The sequence below is a fragment of the Fringilla coelebs genome (genome assembly GCF_963513975.1).
Source record: "Fringilla coelebs genome assembly, chromosome: 1".
Classification (NCBI taxonomy): domain Eukaryota; kingdom Metazoa; phylum Chordata; class Aves; order Passeriformes; family Fringillidae; genus Fringilla; species Fringilla coelebs.
This window is the reverse complement of record NC_140028.1, coordinates 148,198,998-148,221,869: the sequence shown is the minus strand read 5'-3', so window position 1 is coordinate 148,221,869 and position 22,872 is coordinate 148,198,998. Positions and strand designations below refer to the sequence as shown.

General features: G+C 49.7%; 1 protein-coding gene across 2 annotated transcripts; it reads left to right on the top strand.

Moving 5' to 3' along the window:
- The first annotated feature begins 1,087 nt into the window (after positions 1–1,087).
- CSRNP1 (cysteine and serine rich nuclear protein 1) lies at positions 1,088–16,427 on the top strand. 2 transcript variants are annotated; one of them, XM_084204727.1, is made up of 5 exons: positions 1,088–1,196; positions 8,112–8,307; positions 10,554–10,813; positions 11,280–11,576; positions 12,570–16,427. In XM_084204727.1, the coding sequence occupies exons 2-5, from the start codon at positions 8,136–8,138 to the stop codon at positions 13,551–13,553; spliced, it is 1,713 nt and encodes a 570-aa protein (XP_084060853.1). In that variant the 5' UTR covers positions 1,088–1,196; positions 8,112–8,135; the 3' UTR covers positions 13,554–16,427. The 2 variants fall into 2 exon arrangements, with proteins under 2 accessions (XP_084060853.1, XP_084060854.1); XM_084204728.1 differs by lacking the exon at positions 1,088–1,196 and adding an exon at positions 1,514–1,678.
- Positions 16,428–22,872: the final 6,445 nt, after the last annotated feature.

Genomic DNA, 22,872 nt, shown 5'->3' with positions numbered 1-22,872 from the left:
ACCCCCAGTGGGACCCAAATGTGAGTCAGGGTCCAGGCTTTGCCTGTGGGTACCCAATCCTTCATGGGCTCCAAAGCCCTTGAAGCACCCAAACTCTTTTTGGGCTTCATACTTGCTTCAGGTTCCCAAGCCCCCTGTGGCACTAAAATGCATTCTGGAGTTGTGCCCGTGAGTCCCAAATCCCAAAATTTTGCAGGGACCCAAACCCTCTGAAAGGTCCAAATCCCTTTCAGGTTCCAAGCCTGCTTGGGGGTCCCCAGTCCCCTGTAGTGCCTGAATCCATTTTGGGGTCCAACCTTTGCCACGTAGATGTTCAACTCCTTGTAAGACCCAAAGTCCCTGTGGTACCCAAATTTGTTTTGGGGTCCAAGTTTTCCCTGTGGATTCACAACCCTTTGTGGGCTCTGACATCCTTGAAGCTTTGGGGTCTCTTGCTCCTGTGTGCCCAAATATGTTTTGGGGCCTGTGCTGTGCCTGTGGTTCCCCAGCTCCTTGTGGGACACAGCTTCCCTGAGGGACTCTAATCCATTTTGTGGGTCCCAACACCCCATGACCACTTGGGGGTCCAAACGGTGCCTGTTCCCGAGCCCTTGTAGTATAGACTCCCCTCTTTGGGACCTAAATCCGTTTGGGTTCTCACTTGGGATCCCCCATCCCTCTGTGCTACTCAGACCCACTTTGGGGTACAAACTGTCCCTGTGGCTCCTCAACCTCTTGTGGGACACAGCTCCCTCGTGGGACCCGCAGCGGTGCGGGGCGGTGCGGGGGGATGCGGGGCGGTGCGGAGGGGATGCGGGGCGGCGCGGGGAGGATGCGGGGCGATGCGGGGCGGTGCGGGGCGGCGCGGAGGGGATGCGGGGCGGTGCGGGGCGGCGCGGAAGGGATGCGGGGCGGCGCGGGGCGGCGCGGGGCGGTGCGGGGCGGCGCGGAGGGGATGCGGGGCGGCGCGGAGGGGATGCGGGGCGGTGCCTCCCGCCGCTCCTGACTCAGCGCCCCGCCCGGCGGGGGCAGGAAGCCGGGCGGGCCGGCCGGCCCCGCTCCTGTCACCGCCTGCGTCAGAGCCCGGAGTTTTCCACTGACGGAAAAGGGCAGCGCGGGGCGGCGCAGCCCGGCCCGGCCCCGGCAGCGGAGCGGGAGGCGCCGCGCCAGGCACCGCCGCTGCAGCCGGAGCCGCCGCGCCGACACCGCCGCCGCAGGTAGGGACCGGGCGGGCAGCCGGCGCCGGGATGGGGATGGGGATGGGGGAGCCGGCGTGGGCGGCGAGGGGGAGGCTCGCCTTTCACCACCGGGGGACTGCGACTGCGGGGTCCGCTCGGTGCCTGCCCAGCGCGGGGTTCGGCCGCCGGGAGCCGGCTCGGAGCCGTCCCGCCGGCCGGGGGTCGCTGCCGGTGCCCGCCGCCCGTTCCCGGCGGTCGCGCCGCCCCGGCGCCGTCTGGCCGCGCTGCTCTGCCCGCGGGCGAGCGGAGCCCGGCGGGGCTGCGGCTGGGGCTGAGCCGCCGGGGAGCGCCGGGAGCCGCCGGGGCAGCGGCACGGCGTTCCTCGGGGAGAGGGTGCGGGTCTGCTGCGCCCCCGACCCGGCCCCCCGCACTTTGCCATCGTCTCTGCCGTACGGACACCCGAGCGCCTTTATAATATTTATTAGGAGTAGCGCAGAGTTCCCTTCTCACCCCTGCCCCGGGTAAGTCCAGGCTCCGCTCCATCCCCGCGGCCGCGGTTCCAATTTTTTGATGTTGAGAGAAAGGTTGGGGGGGCGGGGGGAGCCTTGCCGGCTCGCTCTTCCCCAAATCCGCCCGGCTGGGGATGCTTTCCCGTCGCTACAGCAACACCTACCGACGGGCGCACGGAGGGACCGACGGGCGGACAGACGGAGCGGGGCACCCCCCACACCCCCCCGCCTCCCGAAATAAGACATCGCGGCTTACACAGCCCACCTGAAAAAAGGAGGGAAAAAAAAAAAAAAGGATACCCCGTCTCTCGCCCCCAACTACTAAGTTTTCTCAGGTTTTTATAATTTTTTTTTGCCTGCTCCCCTCCACTCCCTCCTCTACCCCCGGCATCCTCAAAAGTGTCTGTCACCTCCGAGTTACATAATGTCGCTGTAGGAAGAGGCTGACACACAGGGACAGCCCTTTCCTAAAGCAGCTCAGCCTTACTAACGCCTGGAATGCCAACGCCTGGGTGGGATGGATGGAGGGAAAACCCTCGCGGCCGTTTACAAGCCTCGAAGTCACAGAAGGAGGGAATCCTTAAAGGCTGGAAAAGCCCTCTAAGATCCCCGAGTCCAACCCTTAACCCAGCACTGCCAGGTTAAGTCTTATCATTTGTTATCAGGAATTGATCACCAATTATTAATTGATTTTATTACTGTATTTTTTTAATGAAAATTATTTTAGTTTTGCTCTGCTGAGCAGTTTGCAGAGGTAGCCCGTCAAGGTGTGTGTGGGGTGGGGAGGCGGGGTTATTTTCAGGATGGTTGAGTTTGTTCTCCTCCCGGAGAGACTCCACAGCTCCCGGCAAAGGCTTTAATAATTCAGCGCAGGAAATGCGTGCGTATATATAGCAGGGAAGGTAACGCACAGCGTGTACCTACAGGAGGACAAATATGGAAACCTGGTGTGAATTATTCATGAGCTGTGATCAAATAGAGGATTTTCCTAGACAAAGCACACTTCGCTGTTTTCCTGTTTGTTACAGCACAATCTGCGCCGAGTACATCCGAACCTCCTTTCATTTTGGGCCGTGTCAGATAACCTTTAATGTATTTGCTGAAATCTCTTATTTACCTTTCAAGCTGTCAGCAAGAAGTAAGGGCTTGGTAGAAAAATCCGACAAGGCGCTTTTTTTTTTAATTTTTTTTTTTTTTTATTTTGTGGCCTTCCAAAAATTAGGAGATGGAGTAAACACTTCTTCTGCTCCTTCCGGGGAAGGTGTTTTGCCTGTTCTGTCTCTGACAGGAGCATAAACTCGTGGTGCTACGGACTGATTCATGCTCCCACTCCGCAGCACGACGTACTTTGGGTTTTGCTGTTGCATAGTAGGCAGAGGCTATTTTTAACCGGAGCAAGGTTATGAAACCTTAGACCCAGCTGGGTGAAAATAATCTGGTCTGAACTGGAAAGCACAGCTTTATGTGGCTGGGAACACGCGTGGGACTGTCCCCTGGAGGCTCCTGGTGGGATGATCCCGCTCCCCTTGGCTCCAGTCAGCCCCGAAATTGGGAAGTGCTGTCATCGGGAGGCTGTCACGGCGACACAGGGGAAACCACTTAAGTAAATATGCAAAGAATTAAAATAGTTAAATGATTGAGCAATGAATCAGTGCTGATAGTCTGGCGATTATTAAATAACCGTGAGGTGTTACTGGGCTCACCACTGCTGTTAGACATCAGATTTCTGGGATTGCTGAGCGGCAAGCTCAGCTCCGCAGCACTTTTGGGGGATTCTCACACCGAGATCTCTTTGCCCACAAGAAACGGCGGCGTGCAAACAAACACCAACCCCAGCAACTCCCCCAGCGCCGCTCCTCCAGCTGCCCTCGGAGCCGTACCTGGCTAAAATATGCCGTGGTGTTTTTTAAACTAATATTTACTCCTGCTAGACCTGCACGGCCACTGCGGCTCTGGGGGAGGGAGCGGGAGCCGCTCTGACTCACGGCTCAGCGCGGTCCTGAACTCGCTCCCAGCAGCCGAGCCCTCGTCCCGGTGTGCCGGGAAGAGTCCACCTTGGTGTGCTGGAATAGTCCACTTTGTATTCCTGGGCTGCAAACAGATGGCTGAGCTTTAAAGTCAGCAAACCAGCTCAAAAAGTCACCCGAAGACAAATACTTGTAGTGCACCGTGCTGAGTTTTGGGGGGGTCGGCGGGATTGTTGTTTCCTTGGCGTTCCCTAAATCGTTTGGCAAAAGAAACTTTGCTTTCAATAACTCACGCACAGATCGGGATCCTTGCATTCTTTAGGACCCCCAAAATCTGAAATATTCTTGCTCCTGGGTGTTCTCCTGCAATGCCATGGGAACTGTGGCACAAGCGAAGGCAGCTGCTGGAGTCGCTGTGAGGAGTTTCCTCTGCTTTGCTTGCACTGCTGCGATCGCCTGACGCTTCAAAGCACATCCACAGCCCCAAAACACAGCACTGAAACATCTCCTCCTCGTAATTCTGCCCAAAGCCTCTTTGTGCAGTCTCCTGGAGACTGGACACTGGCAGGGTTTTCAGTTGCCTTCCTCTGCACTTGGCTAAACAAATGCCAAACCTTCTTAAATCTAAATTACTCGAAATATTTACTGTTGAGACGTCGTCCAAGAGGAGGATAGTTAAAACATTAATTCCTTGCATTCCAGTGTATTAGGGCTTTACCCTGCAACTCGTTGGGTGCCAGAAATGGGACTTTGCAGATTGGATTCCCTTCCCCCCAACTGGACTGCCCCCTCCCATTCCCCCCACCCAAACTTTAATGCTTAAAAAAAAAAAAAAAGGAGGGAGAGAGAAAGAAAGGAATGCACATCTGGGCTAAATATTTGTTAGAAAGTATTCCCAGGATAGTGGGAGTTCTGGTGCCAGAGAGGAATTCCTGCGGGTTTGATCCATTGCATTATGTACTTGTTCCAAAAGCTGTTTTCAGTAAAATAGATGAGTAAGAAGTCTTAGCCAAGAACAGAATGTCTTTTTTGGCAACTGAAAGGAAGATAGGATTATTTTATTTCAGGTTATGTAAAAAAAAAAAAAAAAAAAAAAAGAGAAGGTGGTAAAATCCTGCACTCCGTGGTGCCTGCAGAGATTTGCAATGGCAAACTCAGATATAGATATTTATTTTTTGCATGCTGCTGCTGTGGACATTTTTGGGACTTGCTTTGAAGACACTGCTGTGGGTTTAAGGTTCCTTGCAAAATTACTGCAATTAAAATATCCTCTTTGTGTCTAAATGGGCCTCTGGGCTTTTTTGGCTGAGTGACCAGTGGCCTTGGTGACATGGCTTTAAAGGCAGCATCCACATTGCTGGTGTGAATTCTGTCTCCACGTGCCAGGGTGAGGAGGGGAGCAGAGGATCATCCTGGCTTTGACAGTAAAATGCCCATCTGGAGGATTTTTTGGGGTAGGGTAGAAACAGACACTGATGGGTGAAGCTCCACTACCTCTCTCCTGAGAAGGATTTGAAAATTTGGCTTGGAAAACATCACAGCCATAAATCAGCAATGAGGGAGGAGGTGTAACAGGAGAAAATCACTATATTTTGGCTGGTGGGCAGCAGGTTCACCAGCTTTTTCCCATTAGCTGGGAATCCTGTTTGCACAACGCCTCCTTTGCATTAACAAAACAATAGGTGTCTTGAAGAAGACATCGTGCCAAAAGTGTTTTTTTTTCCCTATCCATTTGGCTCATTCTCATAGATGGGGAGCTGCACAAACCTCCCTTCATCCTCCTGGCTGGTGATAGTATTTAAAAAATAAATAAATAGAATTGCACCATCTTATGCACAGCTTGCCTTGGCTCTGGCTTGGTGTTTGTGTTAGCTGGGTTCTCTGGCTGGAGGAGAGCGCTCTGGTTTCCCTCTGGGGTTGCTGTGGGGGATGTGGTGCAGCCCCTGATGGGCTCTTGGGTTGGCAGGTGAGCTGAGCATCAGGGCTGCTGCATCTTTGGTCCAGCCCTTGGAGTTATCCCTGTCTCAGCAGCGTGACCTTGGCTGCTCCAGCAGCCTCCCATGTCTCCCGCGGGATTTGGATGTGGTCAGCATCGCATCTCTGAGGGTGTTTGCTCTTGGAAACGTGTCCTACAGGCATTTTAGGGAGCTGGTTCCTCCCTCCTTGGCTCTAGTGGCATCCCTCATTGTCATCCCTCAGTGTGCTGTGGAGCATTCTCTCTGCAGCAGGAGCTGATGCTCTTTCAAGCCACATGTGGGATTTTGTTTTTTGCGAAGTTTTTGTCCGTTCCAGGTGGACGGTGGGGTCTGCAAACCCCTGCAAACAAAAAGCAGCCCAGGCTTTGATTTGGACCCCTGCCATGGATTTGGAGAGTTTCTTTGCTCCTGGTTGTTTCTTAAAGCAAACATAAAACAGAACAGGAGGCACATACACAAAAATAAGGCAAAAAAAAGAGTTTGTTATTTGCTGTTTTGTGGCCACCTGCGAGCTCAGCTTTGCCATGGAGCAGGCAGGAAAGGGGTTAATCCAGGTGTTGGGTAGGACATGTGCTGCTGGGGCTGGAGGGTGGCCAAATCCACCTTCTCTGCATCTATTTTGGATTAGGGCCAAAAAAACAACAACCCCTCTGTGGCAAAACCACCTGCAGCTCCAGGTCTGTTGAGGAGGAGGAGGAGGGATGGAAGGATCACTTCTCCCCAGGTCCAGGGGGACATGCTGGCCCTGTAAACACGCCTTGCAGCCAATGATTAACCCCTCCAGGCCAGGGAACTGCTTCAGCCAGGGACTTTTTTGACCTTTAAGGTGACTGTTGTCTCCTGGGAAGCTGGTGGCAAACATAATTAGGGAGGGTTGGTGCAGCACTTGGAAGGAACTGTGTGCTCCTGTCCTGCAACGTGATACTGCCTGGTGCTGTCAGGACACTGAAAATCCCACGGTGGGGAGGTCCTGCCACTGGTGTGGTGTCTGTGCTGCCTCCTCATGTCTGTCAGAAGGGCAGGTTTAGTGCTTTTTTGTTTTGTTTTTTCTTTTTCAGAGACTCAAATTAACTTCAGACATGCAGAGAGGGGTGAGAAATTGTTTGGGTTGCAAAGAATGAATTTGGCCGGTGGAGAAGTTTCGTGGGGTGGGAGGGGATGTGGACTGGGTGTCTGGCACCCCTGTATCTGCACTGCCACCATCCCAGGGCTGTCTACTGTCCCAGATTATCCAAATTCTAGGGATGCTTTAGCTTTTGTGTATTATGGGGTGGCTGGTAGCATCCCGCACTGCTGGGGCTCTCCCCTCCTTGCTGGAAGGAGTTCCTGGGCTGGGGCTGCATCCCTCCCACTGTGCTTGTGCCTTACAGCCTGGAGGGATGGGGGCAGAGCAAGCCATCCTTAAGGCAGCAGCCTGGCTCTCAGCTCTGGGGATGGCTCACTGGCTCCCAAATAAGCTGGCAGTGGCTCCTGCAGGAGCAGGGGGAGCTGGGCTGGTGTTGCCAGAGTCTCAGAGGTGGAATAATCCATCACCAGTGCAGGAGCACCCCAGGCTGAGTGGGTGCTGATGTCCATTAGAATCATACAATATCCTGAATTGAAGGGACCTACAAGGATCTTTAAGTCCCAACTCCTGGCTGTACACAGGACCACCCCAATAATCCCACCCTGTGCCTGAGAGCATTGCCCAAACACACTGTAGGCAAAGGCTGTAGCTTTTGTGGGGTTTTTTCCCATCTCCCAAATTTGCACAAACTTTATAAAAGCAAAGTTTAAAAGATGCAACAAAGTTATTTTTGGCTTTCTTTTATTTTTTTTTTTCCTTTAAGATGAGCAGGGGCAAAGCATGAGCAGGAAATTTAGGAATCTAGGCAAGTACAGAGCTCCTTTGTTTTTAATTAGCTGCGTTGTTTTTAATTGCTTCTATGCTTGATACATAACCCAGCCTAAACAAGAATAGCTTATTGAATGGGGGACTGACTATGAAAGGCACCGTGAGGAGAAGGGCTGTTCTTCACAGTTGATATATTTGTATTTCAGTGCTTCATTTAATAAGTCTGTTTCCCCGGGGGGCTGTAGCAAGTAAATCATGCCAACAGATTGTTTTCTGCAAACTGGCTTATTTTTGTAATTAGCAAGACGTTAAAGCTGTAACTGCATAGAAAGCGATCTGGGTGAGGAGTGAACATAAAAGAATTAGTAAGCAAAATGTAATACTTACTGTTTGATGACATTTGTGCTGATTGGATTGGTTTCTGGACAGTTTGTTGTCTGGGATAGTCAGTTTCTTCTGCAGTGTTGTGAAATGGGAGAGAAATTCACAGGTGTGCACAGCGAGTGTATTAAGATGAGGCGTTTTAGGGGCAGCACTTTTGGGGACTCACATCTGCATGGCCAGGTGGATCTGATGGGGGAGCCTTGCTGGGGAGCTGTCCTGCTCATCACCACAAAATGCCAAAATTCCCCTGGCTTCATGTTGTTTTTCCTTTGTTTTCCTTCCAGTTATATGACAAAAACGGCGTCACCATGAGCGGAGTATTGAAAAGGAAGTATGAAGAGCTGGGGGATGACAGCACCTACTGCTCCTCCTCCTCCTGCTCCCCCCTCTCCTCCTCAGCATCCTCAGGCTGGGACACTGATGAGGAGAATTCCCGTGGAGAGCCCAAGCCCAGCTCTGCCTTAATGCCCAGCTTCACCCGTGAGTACCTCTGGCTTTCTCAGGATCAGCCATGCCTCTGCATGGGTTTTTTGTAGGGTGGTGGTGGGTCAGAGACACACCTTGGGGCACACCTTTATGGCTAGAAGTGTTTGTGGCACCTGCTACCTGTCATCATTCTGGTTTATAATCATCCATCCTCCTCACAGTGGTCTTCCTCAGCCCTTCCTACCAATGTTTATTATTCCTTTGGAATATTTTTGCTGAAGTCCAGGTTTGCAGGAATAGAAACCCAAGAATGGGTGTGCAGAGGCATGTGGGTGTCTCCAAGCCTGTGCTGCAGGACCATCCCATCAACCCTCAATTCCCTGTCAAGCTGTTTCACAGGCAAAACCTAATCAGACAGTGAAGGCCTGTAATGCTCTTTTTAAAAAATGATTAACCAGTAGCGTAATTACCATTTCAGAACTTGTTTCCTACGTAAATTGGGTACTTTGCCAAAGAACATGACACATTTGACATTGCCTGAGCTGCTAGTACAGATAAAAGCTATTTTGTTTTCCCAGCAATGTAAGTTTTGAGAGCTTTTAGGAAAACACACAGAAGGGAGTGTTGTAAAGCCCTTTATCTGCCGTGTGAAGGGAAAAATAAAAAGTACAATGGAAGAACATCTTCATGGAGGAGAAATAGTCCAACCTAGTAAATTATACTGAACACCCACTGTATATAGCAGTTAAGGTCCACTTAGCAGACATACACAAACACGCAGTGGTCTGAAAAGGCTTTAGAAGTCTTGTAATAATAAAGAGTCTCATTCTTGCTTGTCTTCCCAGGTTTTGTGACAAAACAATGAACTTTTTGTATTCTCTGGCTCAATTGGAAAAGGGTCAGGAATGGGAAAACAATTTCAGAGGAGGGGTGCAGGGAGAGAGAAGCAAATGCCAAAGTGCAGCAGCTCGGCCGATAGACAACCGTGGTAGTTAACTCGCCTTCTGATAAAGAGCTCGTGTTTTAGGAGATGGAGTCAAGGTTATTGTGAAAATGCACCACACAGTGCAAAGATATGATCAGAGTGACTGCAGAGCCCAGTGTGAACCCCCAGCTATTGAGCAGAAGCTGCTGACACAGCTGGGTGAACACTTCTTTTTTCTCTTTTTTTTTCTTTTTCCACATGAAACCGAAACACTGTATTTTGGCAAGTGAGACCTGTGAAATGTGGGTGCAGTTAACTGTCAAGTCTTGCACTTTCACAGCCTTTGGGGCCCACCAAACCAGCTGAGCCCCTCAGGTTGTTGCAGTTTTTCCTTGGGTCCCACTGCAGGGCTGCTTGTGGCTCTGCCTCCCAAAGAGCAGGGCTTGATCCCAACTCTGCAGCAGTCACCCATCCTTTCTGGGTTACTTTTTTCCAACCAAAGCACCCCTGGCACTAGCAGAGAATGGGACCAGAAATACCTGCCCACCACAAATTTGGGTGTAGCTGGCTCTTGTTCCTGCCACACTCACGCGGCTGAGCCTGGCTTTACTTTCCTGGCAGGCCACACTCGTGGAAACTCACTGACTCTGAACCTGCCCTGATTAATTAGTCCCCCTCCATCTACTGTGTTTGCATGTGCAGCTGTGCAGGGCCAGGTATCTCTGGGGAGGCTCTGCTCGAAGTGATGTGTAGCATGTTTCAGCAGTTTAAGATAAACCAGAGTCATGTATTGCCGTGTTTACCCGGGGATCACCTGCACAAAGATTAACATCTTTGCAGCTGCTCTCAAATGAGTCTCTTGAGAATAAACCATAGATTCAGAGTTCCTCCCAGTGGATGGTGAAAGGAAGTACCAGAAAAAACAGCAATTTGGGCGGTTTTCTGCCCTGCCACGAAAGCTGGAGCCATGAAGCACCGGGAATACCAATGGAGCAGACCAGGGGCTCCTGGGCGTGGGGCAGAGTGGATTTAGAGAGACAGACGTGTAGGATGGCTGGTTGCTTGTTTATTATGCTCTGCCACACCTGAAGAATAAGCAAATGGATGTTCCTGGGGGAAGTCAAGCGGGAAGGAGAAGCAGCAGCCACCTCGTAGGGTGAATCTTATCAGTGACTGATGCAGCAGGGCTTGGCTTAGCTTCCTCTCCATCCTCATCCCACCTCTGAAGTGTTAGCTCCTAAAACACCACCAAGCAATGTGTGTCCCTGTTGAGAGAGTAATTACAAGTCCTGCCTGTTTGCAATATTTCTATTCCATCTGCAGCGTGGCAGCACCGACTTAGCGCTTTTCCTTTTTTTAATTCTCCCCTTTGCAGCCACGTCAATCCTGAAGAAATCCAAGCGACTAAAGAAGAACAATGTGGAGTTTGACCGGGTCACTGTGTTTTACTTCCCACGCTGCCAGGGCTTCACGAGCGTGCCTAGCCGTGGGGGCTGTACCCTGGGCATGGTGAGCAAGCACAGCTCCTCCCGCCAGTTCACGCTGGCAGAGTTTTCAAAGGAGCAGGAAAACGTCCGACGGGGCAAACTCGAAGAGAAATTAAAAGAGGAGAAGTTGGAAGCGTTGAAATGGAAAGTGAGTGAGGAGCGTGGGGCTGGGTTGATGAGGAGCTGGTGGGTGCTGTTGGTTAATTGGCCAGTTTTTAGTAAGAGCCTCTGAGACCTGGGGGCATCAATCCTTAGCTCTCACTTTGGGTCTTCAAGAAACACAGGCTCCAGTGGGGGACTTTCATTTAGTTCTCCACCTTTGAAAAGTGAAAAGACACAGAAGACATTTTTGCTCTTTTGGTAATACCTCTCTGTCCAGGGATCCTTTGAGACTCTTCTTGGTGTCTCCCAAAGTCTTTTCATTTCTGGTTTAGACACTTGCTATCCCAGGACACATCTCCAGTCAGACGTCAGGTCTTTGTGGGCTCTGACTTAGATGTTGATCCTGAGGTTGGCCACCATGGGGGAGAGAACTCATTCCTTTCTTATTTCCCCTCAGCTGGGGGTTCCAATGGCTCTGAGTCCCTAAGGTTTTGTCCCTTTTCTGCCCTCAGCTAACCATGAACGGCACCAAGGAGTCCGAAGAGGCCAACCAGCTCACCATCGAGGACATCTCCGACGACGACATCGACGTCAGCAACGTGGACCTGGAGGACGGCTTCTTCCTGCAGCCCTACCCCGCCAAGAAGAGGCGCGCGCTGCTGAAGGCCGTGGGCGTGAAGAAGATCGACAAGGAGGAGAAGCGGGAGCTGCACAACATCCGCCTGTCCCGGGAGGACTGCGGCTGCGACTGCCGCGAGGTCTGCGACCCCGAGACCTGCAGCTGCAGCTTGGCAGGCATTAAATGTCAGGTACAGCCTCAGCCCTGGGCGTGGGGGATGCTGTGGCTCCAGCTGGGTGTTAGAGCAGGGGGGTGTGGGTAAGTTGGTCAGAGCTGGGGCAGCGTGTGAATCCATCTGCTCCCACCTGCTCTTGGAGGTGAGGAAAGCTCTTGGAGCATCCCTCAGGCTGCAAGGCAGGCACAGCTTTCAGCGTTCTCTTCCCAAATCACACACTCAGCCATCCCCACCCTGCAATGAGAACGTCCCTGCTTTACGTTCCCACGAGATCCATACCTGCTCGATCTCCTCTTGGAGGTGGGCCACATGGGAGTGTCTGCAAGGAAGAGCTCCTTGCTCCTCACACGAGGCTGCGCTTTCTCCCCCTCCCCCAGGTTTTATTTTTAATTCCTTTTTCTTCTGGTGTGTGTCACAAATCCCAGCGCGCTCAGGCGAACGTGGGAGTGTCAGCTGAGCGTCAGCCCACGGCAGAGCTGTGCAGGCCACCTGCACACTGGGATAATCCCCCTCTATTCAATTAGTGAGTTATATTTTTCAGGGTATTTTTTGCAGGTGCCTGCCCAGCTGTATTTAGGGAGCCTCATTCCCTATTCTGGGCGCTGCTTTCTCCCTCGGTGCAGTGTTTGGAAGCTGGGGGTGGCGGAGGTGGATGCACGCGGGTGCTCCATGTGTGTGTGTCACAGCCCCCCTCTAGTGGCTGCTGCAGATCAGATAGTGAAATCATTAAATAGCAGTAAAGAAAACACTCACTTTTTCTCCCTTATGTCTCCTTTTGGACCATTTTATTTTGCCTTTTTTATTTGGAATCTTTTTTCTTCACTTGTACTGAAATCCAACTTTTTATGACACTTCTTCAAAAGAGCAGAGTGGCATTTTTTTTTCTTCCTGCTTTTAAACCCCTCAGCTGTTACTTGGTTTCCCAGGGCAGACGAGTCTCAGGCAGTTTTGGTTTTATGGCACTGGGTTCAACTCTAACCCTCTCTCTCTGCTTCTCCCTGTTGCCAGATGGATCACACCTCCTTCCCCTGCGGCTGCACCAAGGACGGCTGTGGCAACACCGAGGGCAGGATCGAGTTCAACCAGGCCCGCGTGCAGACGCATTTCATCCACACCATCATGAAGCTGGAGCTGGAGAAGCAGCAGCAGAGCAGCGAGAAGGTGGCGGAGGCCGAGCCCCCTTTCCGGGAGCGGCTCCCCGCGCTGGGATGCGCGGCAGGGAAGGGCTCGCTGGAGGAGCGCGCGGTGCCGCTGGCACCTGCCTTCCAGTTCAGCCCCGAGCTGGAGGCCCTGGGGGAGAACAGCTGCAGCAGTGACATGACAGACTCGTCCATCTCCTCCCACCCCAGCGAGGACCTGGAGGAGCCCTACGAGAGCCTCCCCTCCGACAAATCCCAGTCGGACGTGGACGACGATGGCTTGGCGCGCATCCTCCACTTCAACGACTCTGACGCCGAGGAAGAGAGCAGGCGTGGCCAGGATGACCTCGGCTGCTTCCATCCCACCGACTTCTTCATCGAGGACCACGGCAGCGAGGCCAAGCCCGTCCCTGGCCACTTGTCCCACCTCTCAGAGTGCCTGGATGAGAATGCCAACCAGGACAGCGGGAGTTTGCTGGAGGATGCGGCCCACGGGAGGTGCGATGGGCTGTCCTGCTGCGCCCCCTCCTCCACTGAGCCCTGCTCCAAGAGCTACGCCGACCTCAGCCTTTCCTCTGATTCCTTGGATTTCTTCCAGTCCTTCTCAGACTATAACTTGGGACCCCTTTACAACTCCTTAAAGGAGTATGAGAACCTGGATAACTTCTCAGCGTTACAGTTTCAGTTGCCTAATTTCCCTGGCTTCCCGCAAGCCGGAGATCAGGGCTCCTGTTTCTTGGAGTCCCTCATTGGTTTGTCCGAATCCGTCCCTGAAACCCCAGCCCCTTTCACAGACAATCAACTTTTGGAGGATGCCATCAAGTCATCACTGATGGAGACAGTGAAGGTGTGAAACACTGATGTGGCTCAGGCAAGGACTGAAGCCGAAAGGAAAACGGAGGAACAGTTGGACAGGCAAACTTTCACTGAAAGGATGGTGTGCTACTCAAATATAAGGAGGAAAAAACAGCAACAGCAGAAGACTTTCTAAGCAAATTAACTATTTTTGGTCTTTATACAACATGGACGTTTTGACATACTGCAGCTACAATCAGTTCTCTCGCTGTTTGTGTAAAAATTTCTAAACTTTCATGACGGGGTGGGGAAGGGAGGGAGGGAGAAAGACTTTCACATGAGAATTTCCCTGTGTTTTGTACGAAAAGACCTGTTGAGAAAAACTCCTCGCTAACGTTGCCAGTCGTCCATACAGCCCCTTCTAGAAACGTTTCAGTGTTGCAGGAACTTTTTAAGGCAACTTTTTGAAGCTGTATTTATTGTGAAAATTTGTGGTTTGCGTAAGAGTTGGCCCAACACGCTCTTACGTTTAAATCTGACGAGGTTTACAGAAGAGATCCATACACTATATACCTAATCATTCTTCATCTATTTATTGCAAATTCCAGAATTTAACTAGCCACTGAAGCTTGAACTAGCATGAAACCTTATTTAAATTGGTAATACCTCAGATGTATTATGTGTACAATCATATTTTTTTGCATAATATATCTGTATTTATTTATTTTCTACCTGTAGTACGTGAATAGCACTGTGGTTTGTCGATGACCTGGAAGGGCAATAAGGTCTTCAAGAGGAAGATGACCCTGGTTTTTCTGAGTCTGAATGATGTTGGCTGTTTGGTCTTCACTTCACATTTCTAAAAACACTGAACAGAGTTGGTGTGGGAGGGGAGGGACGAGGGAAGAGTTTGTGCAAACATCCCTTGGTTTCTCCCAGCCTTGTCATAGACATGAGAATGGTGTTTGGTCTCCATAATGTCACTGTGGAGAGCAAAGCAAGCAAAACCTTCAACTATTTAAGAAGTAACATTAATACTAGCACGAAACAAAACCCAACCCCTTTTTGTAAATTATTTTATAATTTATTTAATTTCCTAGGGATTTGGCCATGAGATCTTTCCCCATCAGCTATGGTGCCTGAATATGCAGAGGAACTGTCAGCAGCGGTGGGGAGGTGTAACCATAAGGACCTTGGCAGCCCTCGTGGGGGGCTTTGGGAGAGCAAAGCCAAAACAGCAACAGTGCTCAAGCTCCTCAGCAAGTGCTCCTTAGGACTCCCCAGCACCGAGGATGTCGCAGCTCCACTATCCAGTGGGTCACACTGATTGTACTATATTTTTATATAGGTGAATCGAGTAATTCAAGCAAAACAGATGGATATGAAATTTTTTGGGTTATTTATCCTGTGAGTACAGTTTTTGAAGACCTGAAGACCAAGCTGAAAAACTGAAGGCTTTTGGTTTTTAAAGTGAGAGAAATCTTTGTGTTTAGGAAGGATACTGGAGGCTGCCTTGGCCTTTTGCTATTTAAGTCGGTCAGAGCATGACACTGTTTGGCCATGAGATGTAACTGGACAAAAAAATCTGTGCATCAGTGATACACTAAGTGCCTACACCAGTGGTATCGAAGAAGCAGAACGGATTTAAAACCTACTGGCTTCCAATTCCCCCTTGGAAAATTTGGTGATGGGAGTGATTCCTGGCATTACCAGCACAGGAGGAGGAAACAGTTCTGGTGTCTCCAGCTCTGCTGCCTTAGGAGCAGCTGGAGGGAACTTCTGGGGGTGCAGAGACACACAGACAAGGGAACCAACCCCGAAACATGGATTTGAGGATTTTTCCATTGGCTGAACTGTTTCTATCCCCGACCACAGGGATGGTGCTCTTGGATACCTGCTCTTCGACAGGCGCCTCGCTGCAAACCTGCCGGCAATTTAGGAAACTTCTGGTGTACGAAAAGTGGGTTGCTTGGGTTGTTTTTTTTTTTTTAATCCTCATTATTGCTATTTAATTGTACATCTTCTCTGGTATTGAGCCAGTCATCTTGGAAGTGGAGCTGACCCCCCACGGCCACGAGCGGGTCCTGAGCCCGCGCTCGCCGCCGCTTCCTCCCGCAAGGCATCGCCCCCGGGGCAACTGTAGGAATACTACTGGCAGATGGAGGATTTCCTGGATATATCTATTATTATTATTATTATTGTTATTGTTATTATTATTGTTATTATAATAATTATTATTTTTATTAATTTTTTTCATTGTCGTCATTGTTCCTTTAGACCGAAAAATCCCCTTTCCGGTTATCTCCTAGGTGGTAGTTCCTTCAGTTCCTTCAGACTGCAGCAAAAATACTGACAGTTGAAAGTCTGGTAGCCTTCTGTATTTATTGGCACTAATATATTTTGTAACATTCCTAGGTTTCTCTGCATATATATATTTATATATATAAAATATATGCCTATATTTTATATATATATATATATACACACACATACACTTTTTTAAAATGAATGATTGGGATTGACTCCTGCCTTGTGGATTTTTTTTCAGTAATTTATTCTTTTTATTTGTGTTGGTGCCAAAAAAAGAAAAAAATATTTTTTTCTCTTTTTTTTTTTCCCCAGGGCACTGAATTGTAAATATATAATTTTTTTTTCTTCTTGGTATCTGTGTAAAAAGTTGCCTGTTAAACAGTTTAAAAACTGGGTATTTATTGACACAATCTGTAATTATCTAATGTATTGGTTGAAATACTTTGGTTTCAACATAGCTTTATTTTAGCTTTCTTTGTGTATATATTGTGATTATGTTGCTTAAAGGTACAAGTTTAAAAAAATGCTTTATTTTTACCTTATCCATTTGCATTTGTTTATAAAAAAAAGCATATTTGTCTACAGCTGCTGTCTCTCATTTCATCAAAGCAATATGAAGAAATTTCCATTACACTTTCAATAAAAGAATTTTGTTTGAATACGGCAGTGTCTTCACTAATGTCCTTTTTGTGACACTAATGTCCTTTTTATTTAGAGATTTTTCTCTAAATAAAGTAAAAAATCAGTGCATGAGATGTGGTTTTCCCAAACTTTTTGGCCTTGTGGATGGTGCCTGCTTTTCTCTAAGGGATGATGGAATAGACAGTCATGGCAGCATCCACATCACCAAGGAGGAATCTTGGGAAACCTTGGAAACCACTTTCCCTCCTGGGTTACAAATCATTTCTCATTGCCCCGTGGCTCCTCTGGGACCTGGAAGGATCCAGCTGGACAGAAGCATCACCATGGTCCTGTGCCCCTGGGGAAAAACAGAAAAAATACTCTTGGTCATGGCAACAGCACGGAAAGAAGAGAGCAGCATGTGAAGCAGCCCCTGGTACGGAGGAAAAAAGATTAATAAATCCCAGGAATCTAGCTGGGGAAAAGCACACCTCTCCCATGGGTCTGTGGCTGTCAGCACAGGCATAAATCAAAACCACTGCCATTGACCTGAAAGCAAGGGAAATTGGCCAAAGAATGCCATTGTCTAGCGCTCCATTGGGAATCCATTTTTAAAGGTTGCCATCTGCCCCCAGAGCTGCTCAATTAATTGAATAAACTATTTGTTACAAATTATTTGCTGAGCTGTAAAAGCAGAAATACTGAAAAGAGGTTCATCCATGGAGGCTCTGCAACACACAGTGAAGCTCAGCCTGTTTACCCACCCAGAGGGATGTGTTTGGTTGTGGGTTTTATTTTTCTTTTATGGGGTTTATGTCTATATTTCCCTCTTACATTACCTATTTTCTGACTGGGAGGGGAATAATTCCCAACATATAGCTCCAGCTGCAGCACTGGTGGGTTTTTGGCTCATGGTGATGACTTTGTGTGGTGCCCTGGCACAAGACATCATCACCAGGGAACCCAACAGCGCCAAGGGACAGTGCTGAAACAGCCCCAGGGTGCTGCATCCCACCAGCCTCTGGCATGGGCATCCCTATGGGGAATTACAGAGTCCTGGGATGCTTCAGGTTGGGAAGGATTATATTGGAGACCACCTAGTTCAACCCCTCTCCCGATGCCTTTCACTTCACCACGTTGCTCTAGGCCTCATCCAGAGTGGTTTTGGGCACTTCCAGGGAAGGGGCATTCACAGCTTTCCTGGCAAACCTGTGCCAGGGCCTCACCACCCTCAGAGTAACTAATTTCCTCCTAATATCTAATGTAAACTTGCCCTCTGTCACTTTAAAGCCAGTTTCCCTGTCCTATCACTCCATGCCCGTGTCCAAAGTCCCTCTCCAGCTCCTTTAGGCTGCTTTGGATGCAGCCCACAAAGGGCTTGGGGCTCCCTGGGCTGCCAGTGCACTTTGCCAGATTGTGTCCAGACTTTCATCAATCCCCCCAAGTCCTTCTCTCCAGGGCTGCTCTCCAGCCATTCTCCACCAAACCTGTTTGTGTTTGGTTTTGCCCTGACCCAGGAGCAGGACCTTGGTTTTTTTTTTTCTTCCCCCCATCCCATACCAGTGACAGACTAAAACTCAAATGGGAACATGCCAATAATTGGTGATTCTGCAGTACCCTTTACCTGGGAAAGCCAAGCTGAACTCCAGGTCGGAGTTAAACCCTCAGCTCTGGCAAACTTCAGCTGAATTCCATGGGAAATGGTTTTGGATGGGCAGAGGAAGTGCCTGCTGCAGTGACAGGGGTCTGGCAGCCCCAGGAACGCATCAGCTGGGATGCTTTTATTGCCTCTGCAGAAGATCTAAGAGACTCCCTGTGCATTGCCACACTGCTCAGACACACTTCACAAACCTGCCCTTTTCCTTCTATCAGCCGGATAAAAGACAAAAAAGAAAAAAAAAAGAGATTTTCCCCCAAACCTCCTTCCTCCAAGGCATGCACAAGACCCTCAGCGCTGCAGAGCCAAACCCCTGCCCTCACCTTGCCCTGCAGCTCCTGGCTTGTTTATTTTGCTTTGTTTGCTCGGTTTTTTTTTAATTTTCCTCTGACGGAGTTAAAGTCCACCCTCTCCGTCACTTGATGAGAAAGTCCTGGGAGCTCTGATTCCCGCTCGGCGCCAGGTCTGGAGTCACCGGCGGGGCTGGCGTCAGCGGCTGTTCCCGTCCGCGGCGGCCCCGGCTCGCCGGTGACTCATCCCGGTTCCGGAGGCACACAGCGCCTTCCATCCAGCCTGCCGGCCGCACGCACTGCCCGAGCCCCGCCGGCACCTCGGGACACAGCGAAACCGGCGATGAGTAACGCTGCGAGCAGGGAGAGGAAAGGAAAAGACGTGGAAATAAAGAACTTTGTGAAAAGTATTATTAAATATATGGCTCTTATTAAAGAGCCGTGTGATATGGCTCTACGCAGATATTTACTATATATATATTGTTGTTTTGATTCGTACTGTATTAACATTTTAATAGTATGGTGAATGTAGCTTTGTAGTTAAAAGATATCTTTTGTAAGTTAAAATAGGAGCTATGTATGTGTTTGTTTTTATTTTAAGAAAGGAATTAGTTACTTGCACTGAGGTAGCAGCCACAGAACACCTAAATCTTTCAGAGAAGGAGAATTTATTGCTCCATTATCAGAAGAAATGAACTTTGTCCCGCCTTGCTCAGCCATGAAGACGCCGTCAGGATTAAGAGGAAGAAGCTGACACTGCCCAGACAAAATCCTGTGTTTTAATGGAATTTATGCATCATGTATGAGGTGTATGAATATGGAACAGGCTATTGTTTTTAAGGGTTAACCCTCTGTTAACGTGGGTCCTTTTTCAGGCTTATTTTGCCCAGAAAAAGGTACCTGGACTGTCCATAACTCTTTGTTTCTGTTGTCTCATATTATCCTAATCCAAATTGTCCAAATTATTATTACTCTAATTGTATTACTATTTTTACAACCATTTTATTACTATTAAACTTTTAAAATTTTAAAAACAACTGCTTGGCGTTTTTCACAGTGGTGAAGCCCTAAGCGAGGTGGGGAGGGGTTTATTTGGGGTCAGTGAATCAGCCCTTGCCAGGGATGGGAAGGAGCCACTCTGCCTGGTGCCAAGTGGGGCAGGAGTGCTGGCTGGGTGTCACCAGGCTGGGACAGGTCTGTGTGCAGGCAGCTGGCTGGTTTCAGCCCTGCCCAGCCAAGCTGTGGGCTGCAGCTGGTTTAATCCCTCCCGAGGTGCAGCTCTGTGAAAGCAGAGTGGGCATGGCTGTAACAGCAGCACCTCACAGAGGGACCATCTCCAGCCAGCCCAGAAACTCCTCTGGCCTCACACTTCAAGGGGAAGGTAAACTCCTCTTGGCAGAGAAGCTGGGGTCAACTGCTGCTTCCAGGCCATGAGGATGCTCTGAGAGCTGGAGGTGTTCACCTGGAAAAGGGAAGGCTCCAGGGAAACCTGAAAGCCACTTCCAGAGCCTGAAGGTATTACAGGAGAGCTGGAGAGGGACTGGAGACAAGAGCATGGAGTGATGGGTCAGTGGCTTTAAAATGCAAAGGGAGAATGGCTTTCAACTGAAAGAGGGAAGGTCTGGATTAGACCTTGGAAAGAAATTCTTCCCTGTGAGGGTGGGGAGACGCTTCCCAGAGCAGTTCTGGACTCCCCACCCCTGGAAGTGTCCAAGGCCAGGTTGGACAAGGGGCTGAGCAACCTGGTCTAGTGGAAGGTGTCCCTGCTCATGGCAGAGGGTGGATGATCTTTAAGGTCTCTTTCAAGCCAAATCAGGAGATGGTTCTATGATTCTCCCCCACAGTTATGGCCAGGGCTGTTCAATCCACACACTCCCATCAGCTTGTTTTACCCCTCCCAGCCTGCTGCCGAATAAATGGCAGCATTGCCATCTGCTGGGCAGCTGCCTCCTCCTCCCAGCCTCTGAGCTGGCCAAATTGCTCCTGGGCAATGCTTGTCCTCCTCTGTGGGACCAGATGCATCACTAAGATAGCTCACTAAGTTATCTCACTAAGATATCATAGTAAAAGAAAACAAAATATTGCTTAAATGGCCCACTGGGGTTTGGAGGAGAGATAGTGGTGTCCTGGGGCTTGACTGGCCTGGCACACACACCCTCAAATGGGTGAAACCATCTCCAGAAGGAAAATGCTCAAACCTCCCACCCCCATGGATGCACCTCTATTTTGACCAGGGAAGCAGAGTGAGGACAAAATGTGCTGGGCATGCCTGACTCCATTACATCAATAGGTGCATGAAACACACCAAAATTGGAATATCTGCAACCACAGAGCTGAAATATTCTGTCACAAGCACACAGGCTTTTAGTCAGCCCAGTTGAGAAGGCTGAAAAACTTGAGATTCCCTATGGACCACAAAAACCACACACTGGGCTAAAACATTACAGAATTAATAACATTCAAGGTTCTCCCTCCAAAACAAACCTGCTCCCCTGAGATCCTCTGCAAAGGAAACTATTATCTATTACATTACCCTGGAAATAAATACTTGGCTACTACTTTGGAGTAAATAGAGATGGAAACTTAATGGTACCTAAGTGCTTTTCATAGAGCATCCCAAAACACTCTCAGGTAATTAAGGCTGAATGGCTGTCAGGAGGCAACAGGGCCCCTTGCAGCCACACTCCCAAATATCCATCACTTTTACCTGCAAGGGAGCAAGAATTGGTTGGTGAAGGGGTGGTACAATTTCAGCTGCAGAGATTTTGGAGTTATCCTGATAAAGGACAGCAGTGCCAGGGTAGGATTTGGGTGAGGAGATGTCTGTAACCAGAACAATTTTTGCAGCCATGGTGTGGCTGAGGGCCCGACTGCTGATCTTAGCTCTGTGTGACTGGAAAGCTCCCCAGCTCTGCTGTATTTGGGCCAGCTGAGGTGCTCGAGGGTAGGAAGACATCCCCATGGGGGTGGTGTGTGCAAACCCAGGGCACTGGGAATATTGCTCTGTCTGCTCTGGGTGCCCTGATTCCCAGGGCAGCACTGACTCTGACCCTCACCCATGGAGAAAGTTTCCCAGACTTCAAGATAGACTGGAACCCACAAAAGTGTGAAATGGATTATAGAGAGCAGTGTGGGTGTGTCACTGGGTGAGAAATTGAGGGTTTGGGGTTTTTAGTGTGTTGTGGATGGCAGCAAGATGGAGGGCACAGGGTGTCATCCTGGGTTTCTTCCTCATGCTTCTTCCTCCTCCTTCTCCATGGGTTTGGGTGGCATTTTGTAATTGGGCAGAAGAGTCTGCACTGGGGCTCTGTGGGATCAGTTATTGGTTAAAAGGGAAAATAATCCAGGTGTCAGTTCTTAATTGGACAGTTTAGTCTTAAAAGGCCTTGGCACAAGAGACTCTTGGCCATTTTGTGCCTTCTAAGGAAAAGCTGCTGAACTCCCAGCAGTGAGACTGTTTTACTGATAAGAAATAATAAACCCCTGAGTGTGAACATGAAACTACTGTCTCAAGTGCCTTCAATCCAGACCTACAGAAACCCACAGCTGGGACCCCCACAGTGGTGAGATGACAAGGGACCTCAGGAGAGCTGTGCCCCTTTGCCACAGAAGGATGGGATGGGATAGAATGGGACAGAATGTTCTCAGACATTTCTAATGGCACTGACCCCTATATTTGATCTGTGCATCCCCTGTTTCACAGCATCTGCAGCCTCCCCTCCCAAAATATCCCAAAGTGCTGCAGCCAGCCTTGCACCTCACCAGAGCACCCTGCACCTGATAGAGCCAGCCCCCCAGGAGGTAATTCTCCTGCTGCCACAGTTATCTCCTTTTTCTGCTCTCCATAAACTGGGCTGCACCAGTTTTCCAAAATCTAATTCCCTGCTTCAGCTGCACCCTCACCACTCAGTTTTGGGGAAAAGGAAGCAGACATTCCCTCTGAGCATTGTAGCACTGTGCCCAGCTGTGTTTCTCCAGTACCACTGGATATTACATTGCTGTTAAACCTATCATCTCCACACAGTAAATCCTGTGGAGCTCTGCATTTTCCACAGGCTTTCCAAGGTGGGCTCCTGGGATCAGAGTTTTACCCAGCAGTGCTGAGGAACACACAGCTCTAGCCAGGCCCTTGGATGGTGAGAGGGAAAGGAGGCACAGGAGAGGCACACATGCCCTGACCATGTGCTGCCAGCTCCTGCCTCCCTCTTATCCTACACAATAAATCATGGCTGAGCAGCACAAGCTGTTCCTGTCAGCAAAATGCAGAAAGAAAACTCTGCTCTTGGCACTGGGGACGTGATAATGACCCTGAATTAGAGCTGTGTGTCTCCAGCACCTGACTCTCCTGCTCCTGTGGGTACAGCCTGAGGTTTCTCCTCCTGGCAGTTGTAGGAACAGGTCCAGGACTTGTTTATGTGGAGGAAGGATTTAAAGGAGCAATGTCCAATCTGGATTTCAGGGCAGCTTGTGACCAGAGGTTTCGAGCAGCTGATGCCCTG

Coding starts and splice junctions, on each gene's coding strand:
- CSRNP1 (XM_084204727.1), top strand. CDS start 8,136: ATGAGCGGAGTATTGAAAAGGAAGTATGAAGAGCTGGGGGATGACAGC. Junction 8,308..10,553: donor CTTAATGCCCAGCTTCACCC/GTGAGTACCTCT, acceptor TCCCCTTTGCAG/CCACGTCAATCCTGAAGAAA. Junction 10,814..11,279: donor TGGAAGCGTTGAAATGGAAA/GTGAGTGAGGAG, acceptor TTCTGCCCTCAG/CTAACCATGAACGGCACCAA.